Source organism: Macrotis lagotis, chromosome X (genome assembly GCF_037893015.1).
Source record: "Macrotis lagotis isolate mMagLag1 chromosome X, bilby.v1.9.chrom.fasta, whole genome shotgun sequence".
Lineage (NCBI taxonomy): Eukaryota > Metazoa > Chordata > Mammalia > Peramelemorphia > Peramelidae > Macrotis > Macrotis lagotis.
Window position 1 is genome coordinate 685,510,538 of NC_133666.1, and position 17,878 is coordinate 685,528,415.

The 17,878-nt window shown below is 42.3% G+C and overlaps 1 protein-coding gene across 6 annotated transcripts in view; it reads left to right on the forward strand.

Annotated features, from left to right (window-relative positions):
* The window catches only part of KIAA1671 (KIAA1671 ortholog), a 319,688-nt gene that overhangs the window by 214,426 nt on the left and 87,384 nt on the right, over positions 1–17,878 (forward strand). Inside the window, exon 1 of one of the 6 annotated variants that reach the window (XM_074206152.1) lies at positions 1,040–5,144. The exons of the other annotated variants lie outside the window; for them this stretch is intronic. Coding sequence (XP_074062253.1) covers positions 5,094–5,144 — 51 coding nt within the window. The 5' untranslated portion in view covers positions 1,040–5,093. Of the gene's footprint in view, positions 1–1,039; positions 5,145–17,878 lie in introns of those variants that run through there. 6 annotated transcript variants of the gene reach the window in all.

Genomic DNA, 17,878 nt, shown 5'->3' on the forward strand with positions numbered 1-17,878 from the left:
ATTGCCTAGAGCCCAGTATGGTGGTGTGACTCCCCCTGGGTCATTAGGGGCAAAGTTGGAAATCAGTTCAAGGCCAGTTATCTCTTTACTCCTCACTGTTGCTGTCTCTCTGAAAGAAAGAAATATAATGTATTTGGGAAGGGAGGACCAGGAAGGATTTTGTGTAGTTGTAAGATAGGAAAGGCACTAGTGGAAACTAGGCCAATATGGTGGTGGGCGCCTAGGAAGAGATACTTCTCCAAATGGAGAGAAGTCTAGTTTTTTCTCATTTCCTGGTAAGAGGAATTTTCAAGGTCAACTAGTGCATCTGGAGGAGAAAATTGATGGAGAGATTGACCATGGAATGGGGGAGCCTTCTAATGGCTCCCTTGGAGCATTTACTCATTTATAAAATGGGGATGATTGGATCAGTAACATTCCCCTCCTAGGAACTTTGAGGGAGTAAGGTCCCTTTCAGATGCATGTCCACGATCCTCATAACCAGGTCTCTGACTTCCTAATTAGTCTTTGGTCTCTTGTGATAGGGACAAGAAAACCTATTCATGATATACCACCTGTTAGATCAACTGTCTGTCTCTCTGTATCGGAGTCTCCACCAGGTAGCTGACTGAATAAAGACAAAGTCCCTGTCCTCAGGGAGCTCCCAGTCTAATGGGGAGACAGCTTACAAACAACTCTTACTTAAGCTATGTACAGGGTGGATTGGTGGTGGTGGTGGTGGTGGTGGTGGTGGTGTGTGTGTGTGTGTGTGTGTCTGTGTGTGTGTGTGTGTGTGTGTTTTTCTAGATGAGGATGGAAAGAAAGAAATTAAAGAACAGATCCATTTCTCACACAAGAGGTCTTCAACAAGTATCAGTTTCCCACGTTATTATTTCAATACTATTGGCTTCTGGTCTGTAATTCAAGACTGTTAAAAACAAGTTTCCTGTTTTTTGATGATTTACTATGGTTAGACAGCTGAAATTCTATTTCATATAGTCCTTGTGGTTTGGGGCTAAAGTGCTTGGGTAGTGGGGGAGGGGAGGGATGACCTGTTATCTATCTATTCCAGACTGAGTTGTTAACCTAGGTCTATGATTACAGCCAAGATGCGTGTGTGTGTGTGTGTGTGTGTGTGTGTGTGTGTGTGTGTGTGTGTGATCTTGTCTGTTCATTTGTAATGTGGAGCTAATAAAAGCCTCACAGGGTGGTTGCTCTCCTCTCTGTCTCCAGGTTATCAATGTCCTTCCTGTAATGCTCTCTAGAGCTTTTGGGATCTGGGCAGGGTAGAGTAAAGAGGCTCATTACCTCCCCAATCCCAGACAATAATTTGTCTGTCTATCTGTCTGTCTGTCTCTCTTTCTTCTCTCTCAACAATGGGGTTAAGTGACTTGCCCAAGGTCCTACAACTAGGTTATTATTATTGTGTCTGAGGTGGGACTTCAGGACTGGTACTCTAACCACCACACCACCTAGCTGCCCCAATGTCTCTCTTTTAATGTAGACCAAGATGGCATTAACTTTTCTGTCTGCCACCATCTAGGCTAGCCTTTCCATTTTATAGATGGGAAAGTTGAAGTTGAGAAGGGGCAGGGAGTTGGTGATAGTTCTATTGTAGATGAGTAGCAAAGCTAAGAATTGAACCCAGAATCCTTGATTCTTTACTATTGATTTGCTTCAGTTGTTTCTTACTCTTTGTGACTCTCTTTGGGGTTTTCTTGGCAAAGATACCAGAGTAATTTGCCATTTCCTTTTTCAGCTCATTTTACAGATGATGAAACTGAGGCCAATAGGGTTAAGTGACTTGTTCAGGGTCACATAGCTAGTAAGTCTCTGAAGCTGGATTTGAACAGAGCCCATGCTTTCTGAACTATGGCACTGTCTAGTTGCCCTGACTCTTAGTTCAATCTTTTCCCCACTATAACTTGCTAAGTTGATGTAAGGAATTTGTTGATTTATTTAAAAAATGACATTTTATTGCTGATACTGGTCTTTATATCACAGCTATCTCTGGAAAAAAAAATTCTTCTTTTCCCTCCCTATACTCAAGAAAACGAAAAGCAATTCAGCAAAAATACCAGATATAATGTGATTGTGTATATACACCATTCTGCCATAGTAGGCCCCTACCTCTGCCATTATAGGACTTTTTGTACCCAACCTGGGCACAAAAGCTCATATTGGTCTGATCAACCACAGTTGGACGCACTGTCATTTGGCTCAAACATAGTGATGTCATTTTGGTCTTCTTTGATAATGAAGGACAAGAACCAACCAGGGAGATATGTTCCATCCCTTGTTCTCTGGGACGAACACTAGCTTGTCTGTCAACATTTAGTTTCCTTTTAGTCATCCTTTCCAATTCTACTGGGGTCTCATTTCATGTATTACTTTTCTGCAACTCTTTTACATTCACTTTTCATATACATTGTTTTTCTGTGTCTTTATCATTAATGGCCTATAGCCTAAAATGAGAGTTTACATAATACATAACAACTCATAAGCTGACAATAAGGGAAAGTATATACAAAGTAGCATCAAAGGAATTTAAGGGGAGGCAGAGAGAACATTAATAGCCAGGAAGTATTAGGAAGGGTCTCATGGGGGCGGCGAGGTGGCACAGTAGCTAGAGCACTGGTCCTGGAGTCAGGAGGACCTGAGTTCAAATCCAGCCTCAGACACTTAATAATGACATAGTTGTGGACCTTGGGAAAGCCACTTAACCCCATTGCCTTAGCAAAACACCCCCCCCCCCCAAAAAAAGAAGGGTCTCATGGAGAAGGTGATTGTGCCTGGACAGAACTTCCAAGGGAGATAGGAATTATCAAAAGTGGCTGTAAGGATGGAGGGCCCTCCTGGTATGAGGCACAACCTGTGCAAAGTCACAGAGGTGAGAAATGGGAAGTCATTTACCAGGAGCATCTAGTAACCCTGTATGGTTGAGATGCAGAGTTTGAGGAAAGGGAGTGATGTAAGGTCAGGCTGGAAAGATAGGTATGGGCCAGAATAGAAAAAGCTTTCAATGCCACACAGAGGGAAAAGTTTGTTTTAGCCTCAGAGTCATGGGGAGCCCCTGAAACTTCTTGAACAGAGGAATAACATGACCAGATCTGGGCTTTGTGGATATCAGTTTGGGAGGTGAATGTTTGGAGGTAGAGGAGAGCCAGTGAGAACAGAGGGAACTATAGGGGTTAACTGCAAAGCAAGAGATAATAGTGGTCTGAGTGGGGAGGGGGGCAACCCTGAGAAAAGGGACAAATGTATGAGAGTTTGCTCTGGTAGAGTCAGTAAACTTCAGTGACGGATTTACTCTGGTTTTTGAGGAGGACCAAGAGATTTCCATGCTAGATCACAGAACAGAGGACGTCAAATCAGAAATAACCATTAGAGCATGGAACGTTAGGACTAGAATGTCAGAGCTAGGAAGGGACTTTAGGATAGAGAATATGAGCTGATGAAAGCAGCTTAGGAATGTTCTCTCTCTGAATCCCCTCGCCAGATGCTCACAAGTCCTGGCTTTGAGAAGCTGGCTTCAAATCCCACCCCTGTAGTTGTTGACTGGGGTGACCTTTGTCAAGTCATTTCACCAATTTAACCTCAGCTTCCCTATTTGTAAAATGAGGTGACCTTTGAGGTCCCCTCCAGTTCTATTTCGATGACCTCATGATCCTCATAGGACTGATGAAGAAACCGAGGTTGCGTGACTTGGCCATCTGCAGTGCCCAGCTTTGATCCCCAGGCATTTGAGTTAAATACCTCTCCTTAGAATCCCAGGCTGTACAGCTTAGAGATGGTCAGTAGCGTAAGATCTGGAAAAAACAAACCCTTTGAGGGTCATTTGGTCTTTTTTAAATGGGTGTTTTTTGGCAAGGCAGTGGGGTTAAGTGACTTGCCCAAGGTCACACAGCTAGATCATTATTAAATCTCTGAGGTCAAATTTGAACTCAGGTCCTCTTGACTCCAGGGCTGGTGCTCTATCCACTGTGCCACCTAGCTGCCCCCATTTTAAAGATAAGATAACTGATCTTCAGGAAAGCTAAGTGATTTGCCCAGTGTCATATAACTAGTGACTATCTTAGGTGGGGTTTGAATGCACTCAGTTTACAGAAGTCACACTGCCTCAATGTCTAAGCTATATTTCTTCATTTTACAGACTAGGGAAACTGAGGCCCAGAGTGTTGGAGTGTTGTTATGTGTGTGTGTGTGTGTGTGTGTGTGTGTGTGTGTGTGTGTATAGTGAGTTAGGTTAAAACTCAGACTTCTGGACACTAAACTCAGTAAGACTTTTTTTTATTTTATTTTTTAGGTTTTTGCAAGGCAAATGGGGTTAAGTGGTTTGCCCAAGGCCACACAGCTAGGTAATTATTAAGTGTCTGAGGTTGAATTTGAATCTAGATCCTCCTGACTTCAGGGCTGGTGCTTTCTCCACTGCACCACCCAGCTGCCCCTGTTTAGTGTCTTTAAAGGGGGTGTTAGGGAAATATGATAATTGCCTGTGAATCAGTTGCCTCAAATCCCCATGTGCTTCCAGTCCTCCCAGTTATACTGAATAAATGGAAATGGAGAGTCCTGAGGGACTTTTATATCTTGCCCACCTTCTGGGCAGTGGTTCAGATGGAGAAGAATTTGGAGGTAGGAAGTGGCAATTGGGAGAAGGGGTAAACAGGCTGCCCCCTTCCCCTCCCCAAAGTATGCTCCTTGGTATGTCCAACCAGACATGGCCCCCATCTTCCCCCTTACAGGATCAAAGCTTATCCAGATGCTCCAGTCCTGGATGACTATGCTTGAGACTATGCCCCCCCGCCCCAAGGCAGACATCAAAAGATCCCTGGCCCCTCCTGGGTTCCTCTTCTCTGGCACAGTTGGCTCTTTCCTGGGAGGACAGAACCCTGGGAGGGCAGCCTCCTCCTCCAGCCCCCAGGCCTCATCTCAGTCCCGTTAAAGGGGCAGGGCTAGAACTGCACCTTCCAGCCTACCCCGCTCACCCACTCAATTATTCATGTTCCCTTTAACTTGACTCTGCCTGCAATTTGACGTGTGTGTGAGAGAGGAAGAAAAGCCAGCCCCTGGCTTCTCTCTGGAGATGATCCTGTCCTCTCTGGGTTCTACCAGCCATGGAATACTACTACTGTCCCGGGCTCCTGAAGATCCTTCGCTACCTTTGGGTGAGTGGGGCCCCCAGAACTTCTTCCTGAGCTCTGGGGGTGCTTAGCAACAGAACTGTTACTTTTGTCCTGGGACGGCCTCTGTTGGCTTCAGGGAGAGCCAAGAGGCTCCTGTGGGGAGGAGACTATAGAAACCAGAGGGAAACCTCAATGGATCTGGGCTTGTGGGTATGGGTCATCTCTTCCTTGGAGCATGGAGCAACCCCCTTGCCCTCTGGCAAACTCATGTGATTCCCATTCAGATTGATCAGTTTATTAATGAACAAACATTTCTTCAGATCCTGTAACATGAGTTTCTTGAGACTAGAGATTGTTTCATCCTTTGTCTTAATCTTCATTGCCTAACTGCCCTAGTGTCAGCACATAGCAGGTAAATAACTGTTTGTTGAAAGGTCCTGGGGATAAAATGGAAGAAGAAACTTTCAGGGAGCTTATGTTCTGTGGGGGATGGGTCTCCATTTATCCCTTTCTCAAAGCACTTATGTGCCATAGGGCCTCCCAGGGTTGGGGAGTGGGGGGAACTTCCTTTGGTTTTATTGACCTTTTGAAGATCTGTGCAATGTGAGGGCAGTCTGTTTATTCAACACCCCTCCACACACACACACACACACACAGGAAATGACCACAGTGATCCCTTGATATAGGTAGAAAGAGGGTGAGTGACTTGTCCAAAAAAGAGTCAGGAATTGAGCCTTGATCCTCTAGATCCTCATTAACTTCTCTGGGGACTCAGTTTCCCTCTGTTTAAAATGAGGGAATTTGGCTTACATACCTTCCAAGGTTGCTTTCAGATGAGACTGAGCATTCAGAGACCTGGTTCTGCTCCTGACACTGACACTTATTCCCTTATGGTCTTGGGCAAGTCATTTCCTCTCCTCAAAACCTCAGTTTCTTCCTTGTTAAAATGAGGACATTGAGTTTGATCTGTAACCCATCCAACTCAAAGGGCCGAGGAGTCCTCTGGAATATTATAATATTCTCTTGCCCTGAAACTGGATGAATCATTGATGGTGGTGGGTTTCCTCAGGTATTCTGGACCAAGGGGTTCATAAAAATGACAGTTAACCATTTAGTAAACGAACCTCCCCCCTTCAATGTTTAGAAGTCTGCTGGCAGGATAAAACTTTGGAGGAGCTGAGGGAGTGAGTGATAGAGTCAGGAAGATCCTTGTTTAGATCCTACCACTGATACTTATTCGTTATGTGACTCTGGGCCTCTGTCACTGGCCTCTCTGTCTCAGTTTTATTATTTGTAAAGTGGGTTGATAATAATACTTACTTCTAAGGTCCTGGAGAGGATCAAATGACTTAATATAATTGCAAAGCACTGTATTATTTTTTGCAAAACATTTTATAAATCTCAATGAGCTACAGAAACAAGTTTTATTATTGCCATTATTATCTTGAGTTATTAGCACCATATAGTAGGAAGGCTGAGTTGAGGAGTTGGAATCTGGGATGGTTTAATTGGACTTGTTTTCCTTTTGGAGACTTCCTTTAGGAATGGCTATGGATGAATTCACATACTTTTTTGAAGTTATGGCTAACTAATGATCTCCCACCCTCCACTGTTTCATTCAAAATCACCTCTCTGTCCCGTCCCCCCCCCCCTCCCCCCCGCTCTCCCTCATCCTGGCCTCTTAATAATTCTGACTTGGCATGGGTTTTATTTATACAGACAGACAGACATATATCTTTTAAACTATTAATGTTTTATTATTTTTATGTTAATATTTTTTGAATTACATGTAGTTTTCAATATTCATTTTTATAAAGTTTTGCATTACAAATTTTCTCTCTCCCTCCCTTTCCTTCCCTCTCCCTAAGACAGCAGGCAATCTGATATAGATTATATGTGTGTAATCTAGATTTCTTAATTTAAAAATAAGTGACTTAAAATGAATCTTGCTTTAAAAAGGCCTTCTAGCTTTCCCTTAAGGGAAGCTATCTCTGTGGGGAATGAGCAGCCTTAGGAGACAGTAGTCTTCTCTTCTCATCACTGAAAGTTTTCAGGAAAGAGCTGGATGATCATTTGTCTGGGAGACCATAGAGTGGATTCCTGTTAAGACTAAATGGTCTCTGAGCTCCCTTCCTGCTCTGAAAGTGTGTGGTTTTCTTTTTTCTTCCCAGCATTCAGTTGTTTTTTCAGTTTTGTCTGACTTTTTGTGACCTCATTTGGGGTTTTCTTTGTAAAGATAGTGGATGGAGTGTTTCACTATTTCCTTCTCCAGCTCATTTTACAGATGTAGAAATAGAGGAAACAGGGTAAAGTGACTTGCCCAGGGTCACTTAGCTAGTAAGTGGTTGAGGTCAGATTTGAACTCAGGTCTTCCTGACTCCAAGGCTGGTGCTCTATCTACTGTAGTGACACCTTGCTGTCACAATGCAGTTCAGTTTCCATGTTATAGAGGTAGAAACTGAGATCTAGAAAAGTTAGGTGATTTGCCCAAAGTTACATGATATAGGTAAGATTTGAATACAAGACCTTTGACTTCAAATCGATGGATTTCCCCACTGTTCATAACTAGTAGAATCAGGGCTCCCCTTATAGTTTTCTGAATCTCTGTTAGATCATCCTGGGGATATTAGGGATCTCAGCCAGTGGTGGAGAGGAGCAGATAGGGTCAGTTTGAGAAGATGAAGGGTCAACTTCCAGGGATCAGGTAGCAGGGGATGAACCTGGATTACAAGAACTGTCTAAATTAAAGATCATGGTAGCAAAGATCAGGGCCTTTGAGATCCTCTGGATTAACCCCTTCTAAGTCATCCAACATGGCAGGTTTACGCAATGGCACATACAGCAGGGCTGGACTGTGATGCTGGCCAAGAAATTTGGGGGTGCTACCTTGCATCTCTGCTGCCCGGTATATCTTTCTTCCCTCCTTTCACTTTCCTTCTAACTTGTTCTTCATGGCCTGAATCCAATTCCTTGTTCCAGAAGCCTTCCCTGATTTCCCTTTTCCACCTCCAAGCTGGAAGTAATATCTCCCAAATCAGAATTCTCAAGGTTCATTCTTCTCATCTGTCGCAGCACTTGAACTGAATTCTTCCTGACCCCCAGGCCAAGACTCTTGCTACTGCCCCACACGGTCTGTGTCTTATTTCACATTCAAGCTTCATCTTATGTCATTCAACTTAATTCACTTCTCGAACCCTTGGCTTTAAATTCTAGCTTGGGCACCAAGTGGCTCTCTCATGACCACAGATCAAGGGTTTCACTTCTCAGGGCCCTAGACAGACACATGTAGGACTTTACTCTGGATGCCAACATCCTTCGCCACCTCCATTCCAAGGGGTTTGCACTCTACTAGAAGAATAGGACATAAATGCATGCATGCATGCACAACATATGTATTATATAGACACCAGCCATACAGAGACATAGATGTAAATATATGCTTGCATATACACATTTTGGCTGCTATATGTATCCATATATAAGCATGGATAGATGTGTTTGTATAAATATGTATGTTTACATATATGTGAAGATATCAACATTTGTACCATATCTATTTCTCCCTCCCTCTCTCTCCTCTCTCCTCCTTCCTCTCCCTCTCTTTTCTTTTTCTCCCTCTCCCTCTCCCTGCCTCTTCTGTCTCTATCTGTCTCTCTCTCCCTTTCTCCCCATTCCTCTCTCTCTCCCTCTCTGTTTCTTCCTTCTCTGTCTCTGTCCGTCTGTCTCTTTCTGTCTCTCTCTCTCTCTCTCTCTCTCTCTCTCTCTCTCTCTCTTTCTCTCTCTCTCTCTCTCTCTCTCACACACACACACACACACACACACACACACACACACATACACACGTGTGCGCATGTGCACTCAAAAGTAGTGATGAGGGCAGAGGAAAGGCCAAATGTCTGAGGAGTATTTGAGGAAAGCTCAACCCGGAGAGGGCTGAATGAGTACAAAGAGGTAGCCCCTGATCTTGGCCTTGGGGGGGGGTAATAAGAGATGGCATCCTAATCATGAAATATGGTCACATTTAGATGCCTGGAGGTGGGAGACTGCAGGATGATATTGGGGAATAGCTAAGTAGTCCAACTTGATTAGAATTTAGAATGTGTGCCATGGGGGGCTTAAAATGAGCTGCAAAATTGGGTATGGGTAGGGCTTCAATGTGAGGTTAAGGAATTTTTGTTTTCTTTTAGAGACCCTAGGGAGCTCATTGAAGGATTTTAAGAAGGAGACTGCCAGGGTCAAGGGGACTGGGCAGAATGCCTCAAACAGAGTGTCTTGAGGAGGGGGATACCCATTAGGAGGGTCATTGTAGCAGTCTGGGTGAGAAGTAATGAGAACTGAACTATGGTGAATCCCTCACAGGGAGAGAGGCAGGAGACATAATGCATAGTGATAGAATAATCAGGATTCTTCCATTGATTGAAGTGGAAGATGAGAGGAAAGGAAGCTAGAGATGACTCTTGGATTTAGCACCTGGGTCAGAGCAGGGGACCTGAGGGACCAAGTAGACTGGCCCATAGGCTTCTGGACCCAATCAGATTTGGGGGTGATGGGCCAAGGAAGAAGATGAGTCTTTCTCCACAATGGCTTCTGTTTCTGTTCAGGATCCTGGAGAACTTCATGCTCTCTTGGGTCATGAGATTGGCATCTGTTGGGCTCCCTTAGAGTGAAGGCTGTTCATGGAGATAATGTTTCTCTTTCAAATGATTAGTAACAGTATCTGGGAGGAGAAGGTGCCAGTCCTGGGCTTTGGTTACTGAAGGCCTGTTTGTAACCAAAATTATCAACTGGACTCGCTGTTGCAAAGTCTTTCCCTGGTTGTCAAGTGGGGATGTCAAGGCCGTAGGGAACCTTTGACCTAAGATTGAAAAGGGTGAAAGTGTGTGGGGGGTAATGGATGGATTGAGGGATTTCATTCCTTTGCTACTAAAATAAATATTAAGTAATTTGGGGTAGTGGGCAAGGGTTGGCCCGAGCTGAAGAAGGAAGGGTCAGGAAATCTGAATTAAATCCTGGGTCCTGGCAATGATTGATTGTGTGATCACCCACTTCCATGGTCCTCAGTTTCCCCCTCTAAAATGGAGAGGAGAAAAGATGATTTCCGAAATCTCTTCCCATTTTGTCATTCTAAGGTCCCTCTCAGCTCTCTAATAAGGTATCTCTCATCTTTGACATTCCCTATTCTAAGGCTTCTTCCAGCTTTGATAGCCCTTGTTCTTTTTCTTCCTTCCTTTCTTTCTTTCTTTCTTTCTTTCTTTCTTTCTTTGTTTATTTATTTATTTGTTTGTTTATTTTAACAAGGCACTTGGTTTAAGTGACTTGCCCAAGGCCAAACAGCTAGGTAGTTATTTTGTGTCTGAGGTTGGATTTGAACTCAGGTCCTCCTGACTCCAGGGCCACTGCTCTATCCACTGCACCACCTAGCTGCCCTTTTTTTTTTTAATTGAAATTTTATTTTATTTTTTCTGTTACATGCTATGGTAGTTTTTCAACATTCATCTATTTACAGATTTATAAGTTTCATATTTTTCTACCACCCTCCCTTCCTTTCCCTCTCCATGACAGTGACCAGTGTGGTACATTTACATTGGAGTTTAACATACATACATATTAGTCATTTTGTGAAAGAGGAATTAGAATTAAGAGGAAAGAAAGTCATGAGATAGGAAGGAAAAACATAAGAGAAGTTTTTAAAAAGTGAATATGGTATGTATTCAGATCCTATGGTTTTTTTTTCCCCCTCTGAATGTAGATGGCGTTATCCATAGCAGATCTCTCAGGGTTGTCCTTGATTTCTGAACTGCTGAGAGGAGCTACGTCTATTATAGTTGATCATCTCACAATGTTGTTGTTAATGAATACAGTGTTCTCTTGGTACTGCTCCTTTCACTCAGCATCAGTTTATTTACTTCTTTCCATGCATCTCTAAAGTCCGACCACTCATGATTTGTTATAGAACAATAGTATTCCATAGCATTTATATACCCTAACTTGTTCAGCCCTTCTCCAATGGATGGGCATCCCCTCCATTTCCAATTCTTTGCCACTGCAAAAAAGAGCTGCTATAAATGTTTTTGAACATGTGATTGTATTGGAATTGTGGAGTCAAAGGGTATGATCAGTTTTATTGCTCTTTGAGCATAGTTTCATATTGTTCTCCAGAATGGTTGGATCAGTTCACAACTGATAAACACAACAATGTGTTTATGTTGCAATTTTTCCACATCCTCTCTAGCACCGATTATTTTACTTTTTTTGTCATCTTAGCTAATCTGATAGGTGTGAGGTGGAACCTCATAGTTGTTTTAATTTGCACTTTTCTAATCAATAATTATGTGGAGCATTTTTTCATACGACTATAAATAGCTTTAATTTCTTCATCTGAAAACTGCCTGTCCATATCCTTTGACCATTTATCAATTGGGGGAATAACTTGTAATCTTATATATTAATTCAGCTCTCTGTCAGAACCTCTATCAGAATTCTCCTCTATTAGAACCCCTAATCATGAAAATTGTTTCCCAGCTTTCTACTTTCTTTCAAATCTGGGCTGCATTGGTTTTATTAGTGCAAAACCTTTTTAATTTAATGCAGTCAAAATCATCCATTTTGCATTTATAACGTTCTCTGTTTCTTGTTTGGTCATAATTTTTTCCCTTTTCCATAGATCTGACAGATGGAGTATTTCTTTTTATCTTAATTGGTCTGTGGAATTACCCTTTGTGTCTAAATCCTATACCTTATTTTGATATAAGGTGTGAGATATGGGCCTATCCCTAGTTTTTGCCATACTTTTTCCCAATTTTCCTGACATTTTTTGTCGAATAGTAATAAACAATAGATTAATATAGTCATTTTCTACTCTTTCTTTTGTACTTTCTCTGATCCACTCTATTTCTTAACCCAGGACCAGGCAGTTTTCATTAAAACCATTGCCACCACTTTATATAATGTGGTTTTCCATCTGGTAGCATGGTCACTTTCCTTTGCATTTTTTTCATCACTTCCTTTGTTATTCTTGACCTTTTGTGGCTCTAGATGAATTTTGTCACTATTTATTCTACCTTTGTAAAATTTTGATTGGTGTGGGACTCTGAATAAGTAACTTAATTTGGGTAAACTGTTATTTTTATTATATTACCTTGACCTAATTTTATAAGGTATCTCCTAACCATGAGCAATTGACAGATTTCCAATTGTTTAAAAGTATTTTATAATTGTGTTCATATAGTTTCTGGATTTGTCTTGGGAGATAGATCCCCAAGCATTTTACGTTGTCTACAGTTATTTTAAATGCAATTTCTCTTTCTCTCTCCTGCCTTTGGGCTTTATTGTTCATTTGTAGAAATTGCTGATGATCTATGCGATTTTATTTTAATTCCTGCTACTTTGCTGAACTTAACTGCTTGATAATTCCCTGTTCTTAGGCCATTCCCAGCTCAGATATTCTCTATTCTAAGGCCCCTCTCAGCCCTCTTAGTCCCTGAAATTCTATGTTCTAAGGCCTCTCCTAGTTTTTTCTGTAGGCTCATGGAACCTTTGTTTCACAGTGCTTATAGTGAGAAAATCTGCCTCCTTATATTAAATAGCTAAATTCTCTTTAAGTCAATCGATCATCTAAGAGCCCTGAATACTCACTGTGGGACTGATAGATTTATTTGAGTGTAAAGAGTGGGGACCTTGACTTCCAGTTTTGCCCCTGCTACTCTGGGACCTTGAGCAAATCCCTTCCTTTCTCTGGCCTCAGGTTCCTCTTCTGTAAAAAAGGGAAGTTTCTCTCTTAGGTCCTTTTAGGCCCTATGAAAGCAGTTCCATTGGCCATTATCTCAGTTCTGCAGGGTGGGTGGGTGGTGGGAAGGGGTCGGTGAGGCCACTGAGTTGGCTTTCTCATATTCTGAATGCTCAAATACACACCCCCAGGCCTTCTTCCTGCCTTATCTTGGAAGAGGAAGTACCTCCTTCCCTAGGATTGTTCCCTAGAAAGAAGATAAACAATGTGGGAGTGAGTAACTTCCAGATAGCCAGGTTTTTCTGTTACACCAGAGTCTTATATATACCTCATTCCACCAGGATCAGAGAGTCATAGAATGAAGGAGCGAAAGAATCTCAAAGTCCCATCTCCTCCAAGCTATGCCTGAGTAAAGATCATTTCCATACATAATATTGTTTTTGTCCTTCATTTTCAAAGAAGACCATGACATCAGAGAGGTGATGCCATGACAAGCATGTGAATTGGAGTTGAGTGTAAGGGGGGCTGTGCTAAAGTGACCAGTCTCACTTTCTCCTCCAGATCTCAGTGGCCAGATATGAATCAGGACAGCTAGAGATGGCCCTGTGAGACAGTCAGGGTTAAGTGACTTGCCCAAGGTCACACAGCTAGTACGAGGCAAGTATCTGAGGCTGGATTCGAACTTTTGTCCTCCTGACCCCAAGGCCAGTGCTCTAGCCACTGTGCCACCTAGCTGCCCTCCATACAAGATTGCTGACCAATGGTCATCCAGCCTCTCTCTGAAGATCTCCTTGATTTGGGGAACCCACTAAAGGCTGCCCATCCTGCTTCTGCTGGGTGACTTTTTTTCTTAGGAAATTTTATCTGCTATCTGCTCTTGGCTATATGTACCTCTTCATCTTGGTTCAGCTCTGGATTCAAGAAGAAAAAAAATGTCTGTCTCTGGTCCATATGCCAGCCCTTGAAAGAACTGAATGGATGACCCTCTTGAGTCTTCTCTTCTCTAGCTTCATCCCTGTTCCTTCCTTTTATGATGTCCTTCTCTCTCCTAGAGACTTTATTTTATCTTCTTAGTGTTCTTCCTTGAATGGGGAATCTGAAGAACCAAACTCAAAATGCCAGATATCAGACCCAGGTTACCTACCTAGAAAGCCAATATTGGATGACCCATCAATGGGAATCTTCCTAGAGATTCTTGGGGCTTTTTTGAGGAGAGAGGAGAGAATGACTTCAATACTAGGGGCTCTTCCAGATCTGAGATTCTTTAATTCTGTGTTTCTTTGACTCTAGCAGAAGCATGACAACCCCCCCCCCAATTCGGAAAGCCCTTTGCAGTCATAAGATGTTCTCACCATGATGATATCATTGTAAAGTAGAGTTAATAATAATCCCATTCCCTAGATACTTGAAAAAGAAATGGGAAAAGGAAAAGGGTTTTTTGGAGAGAGGATTGGGGGGAGTGTTAGAACACTTGATTGCAAATATTACCTCTGGTTCTAAAAACTGGGTGCTAGGATTAAAAGCTGGCCAGAAACTTTAAGGATTGTAGAGTCTGCTTCCAAATTTACGGGAAGAAATTGAGTTTCACAGAAGGTAAGTGATTGGTTCAAATTCTTGTAGGTAGGGGACAGCTAGGCGGTGCAGTGGATAGAACACCAGCCCTGGAGTCAGGGGGACCTGAGTTCAAATGTGATCTCAAACTCTTAATAATTACATAGCTGTTTGACCTTGGGCAAGTCACTTAACCCCATTGCCTTAAATAAAAATTTTTTTTAAAACTTCCTGTAAGCAGTAAGTGACACAAGGATTTGAACCTAGCTCTTTAGACTCGAGACTAAATACTTTTTGCACTACCCGTTACTGCTTTAATTGGCCAGTTCCTTTTCCCCTCCTTTGGTCTCACTTGACTTGTCTATAAAAGAAAGGGGTTGGATTAAATTGCCCCTAAGATAGGGTAGCTAGGTGGCTCTGTGGCTAGAATTTTGGGCCTAGAATGGAAGACTTATCTTCCTGAATTCAAATCTGATCCAAGACACTTAGTGGCTGTGTGACCCTGAAGAAGTCACTTAAATCCTATTTGCCTCCATTTCCCATCTATAAAATGAACTGAAAAAGGAAATGGCAAACCAGTCTAAGAAACAGAGTCACGAAGAGTTGAATTTGACTGGACAACAGGATAACGACCTTCCCAGCATTGACATTTTCTGTTTTTGAGGTTCCTTCCGACCCGACTCCTCCCAACTCTGACATTCTCTATTCTAAAATTTCTTCCACTTTTGACATTCCCCTTTCCAAGGTTCTTCCCAGCTAGGACACTTTACGTTCCAGGGTTCTTCCTAATTCTTTGGTTCTATGTTCTGGAACATCTTCCCATCTCGGACATTTTTGACTATGATTCTTTCTACAGCTCCTACCTCCTTTAATTGTTCCGAGTTGAACACCAGAGGGCGCTCGCATCCCAACCCATTGCCATGTACTCTTACCTGAACTTCCTTATGTCCATTGTCCCTAGCCATGGTGATTGGGCCATCTGAGCCATCCTCAGGTCACTTCTCTGGAAAGAAAAGCTTCATTAGCTGGGGCTGGGAGTGAAGTAGGGAAATGTCATAGGATTTGGGGGATGAATTAGTCAGTTTTTACTCATTCCTCTCCCTTAGAAAACGAAGACCCAGTCAAATACTCGACACCGGCAGCTAACTAGGGCAAATAGAGTTTAAATGACTTGTCCAGGGTCACACAGCTAATTTTTTACAAAAAAAAAACCCAACAAAAAACTAAGACCCAGACAAATTAAATGACTAGCTCAAACTCAGTAACTAATTAGTGGTTACAAATTGGAATTAGAACCCAGAACTTTTAACTTCCCAATCAATAAATACTTTGTTTCTATTTCTTATGTATTTTTCCGGGTATACATTGTTTCCTTCCCCTACAAAAACAGTTTATGAAGAGAGGGTTGGTTTGACTTTGACTTTCTATTCCCCACTTATAACAGCAAGCTTGCCATATAGTGAGTGCCTACTGGATGCTTGCTGAATGAATGAATGAATGAATGAATGAATGAATGGATATTCTTCCCAGTGAAATAAAACATAGTACAGGAAACTTGAATAAGACCTTGTGCTTGAGTAAATACATAACTTAGTTTTAATAGCAAACCTGCTCCTGGCTTTAAACCAGAGTAAACAAGAAGGGTGGAATATCGGGCAGGTTAAGCCCTGTTTCCACAGGCGCCCTTCCTGCACAATTTAAAAGAGGGAGAGGTCTTTTTTTCAGACACCACTTCCAGACTTTTTAGTCAGCATTTGACCCTCTCAGACCAAGCTGAGTATTGGCACAACCCTTGGAGATAATGTATTCCAAAACTTGGGTGAATCTGTGGTCTCACTTATGTGGACATACCCTCCAGTGGTGCTGATGGCTACCCATCAGTTCTTGTCTGCTCTCTATGACCTTTCTCCTTGTCTTCCTATAAGTTTGGAGATCCATCTAAAATTCTGAGGATCTTTCTTGTGTTTTTTTGACCCCGAGAAGCTAGCAGAGATAGACTATCATCCCTTATTCTTTTCATATATTTCTTTCCTTCCTTCCTCTCTTTCTTTCTCTTTCTCTCTCTCTCTTCTTTTTTTCTTTCTTATCCTCTGTCTTTGTCTCTGTTTTCTCTCTTTCAAAATTGGACTAGTTGGACTAGCTGATTGAATGAATCCATTGCAGCTGGTATGTTTTGGTGGTGTTAGCTGACCTCGTGTTGAGATTTGACAGAGTTGTTTTCCAGAAATTGGAGGATCAAGAGGGGCTGAGTGACTGTTGATAATAATAGCTCAGGTCTCCATAGCACCCTATGTTTTTTTACAAAGCTGCTTCCTCATAGCACCTTTTTCATGGAGGGCAGGCAAGTGTTTTTTTTTTCTCTCTCTTTTACTGATAGAGAAACTAAGTCACAAAGGTTTGGAGGGACTTACCCAATATCTTACTTGATCAGTGGTAGACTTGAAGCGAGAACCCAGAGCTATTGACTCTGGTCAAGTCAGTCTGCCTCAGTTTGCTCATCTGTCAAATAATAGTTTTCCTTCTCAGGATTGTTGTGAGGGTCCGATGAGATATTTGTAAAGCATTTCACAAACTCCAAAGTACTTTATAAATCCCAGTTAACTGTTATTATTATTATCATAGTATTAATAATAATAACTTATTATTATAAGTTAGAGACAGAATTTGAACCTGGATCTTTCCTGCTGAGCCAAACACTCCTGGACCAAAGGTTCCTGCAAACTGACCAAGCTTGTTCTGCTCCTGTCCCTGTTTTCTCTGGACAAGAAGTCATTGCCTCTGTCTCTGTCGTTAAAGCAGCTGGCATCTGGCCAACTTCCCACTATTGTTCCCAGCCTCCCTGTGGGGAGAAAACTGGGAGATGATAGAGAGGAACAGGCCAGAGACCTGCCTAGGCAGTTGGAAAATGTTGTCTTTTTTTCTTCATGTCTGATGACATCATCTTGTTCTTTCAAGCAAGGTTGACCTTGAATGAAGGATTGGCTCAACGGTCTTCTAGCTCCCTGGCTTGTTATCACTGACCCATAGATAAGGTCTGTGGTGTGATTTATATCTTTTTACCATGTCTCTAGAAAGCAGGTTGGATCATGACTGGAAAGAATATGATTTATGGTGGCAGCTAGGTCATGGGACCAGGACAACCTGTGTCACCCTGGGCAAGTCACTGAACCCCATTGCTACTTTAAAAAAAAAGAATATGATTTATGAGAAACTTGGGTTTATGGTTAAAAATAAAGAACAGTCCCAGATAAGAGACATTAATTTTGTTGTGTTTGGTGCCAGAGGGAACTGGGAGAATTGGGTGGAAGTTTTAGAGAGTTAAATTGAGGCTTGAAGTCAAATATGGAAAGCTGTCCCTCAGTGGAGTGGGCTACCTGGGGAAGTGGGAGCACCCTACCATCAGAGGTCTTCAAGCAGAGACTGGATGTCAGGGATATCCTAGAGAAGATCTTTATTCATGTTGGACCTTCCAGCGTTTGAGATTTGGTTGAGACGTTTA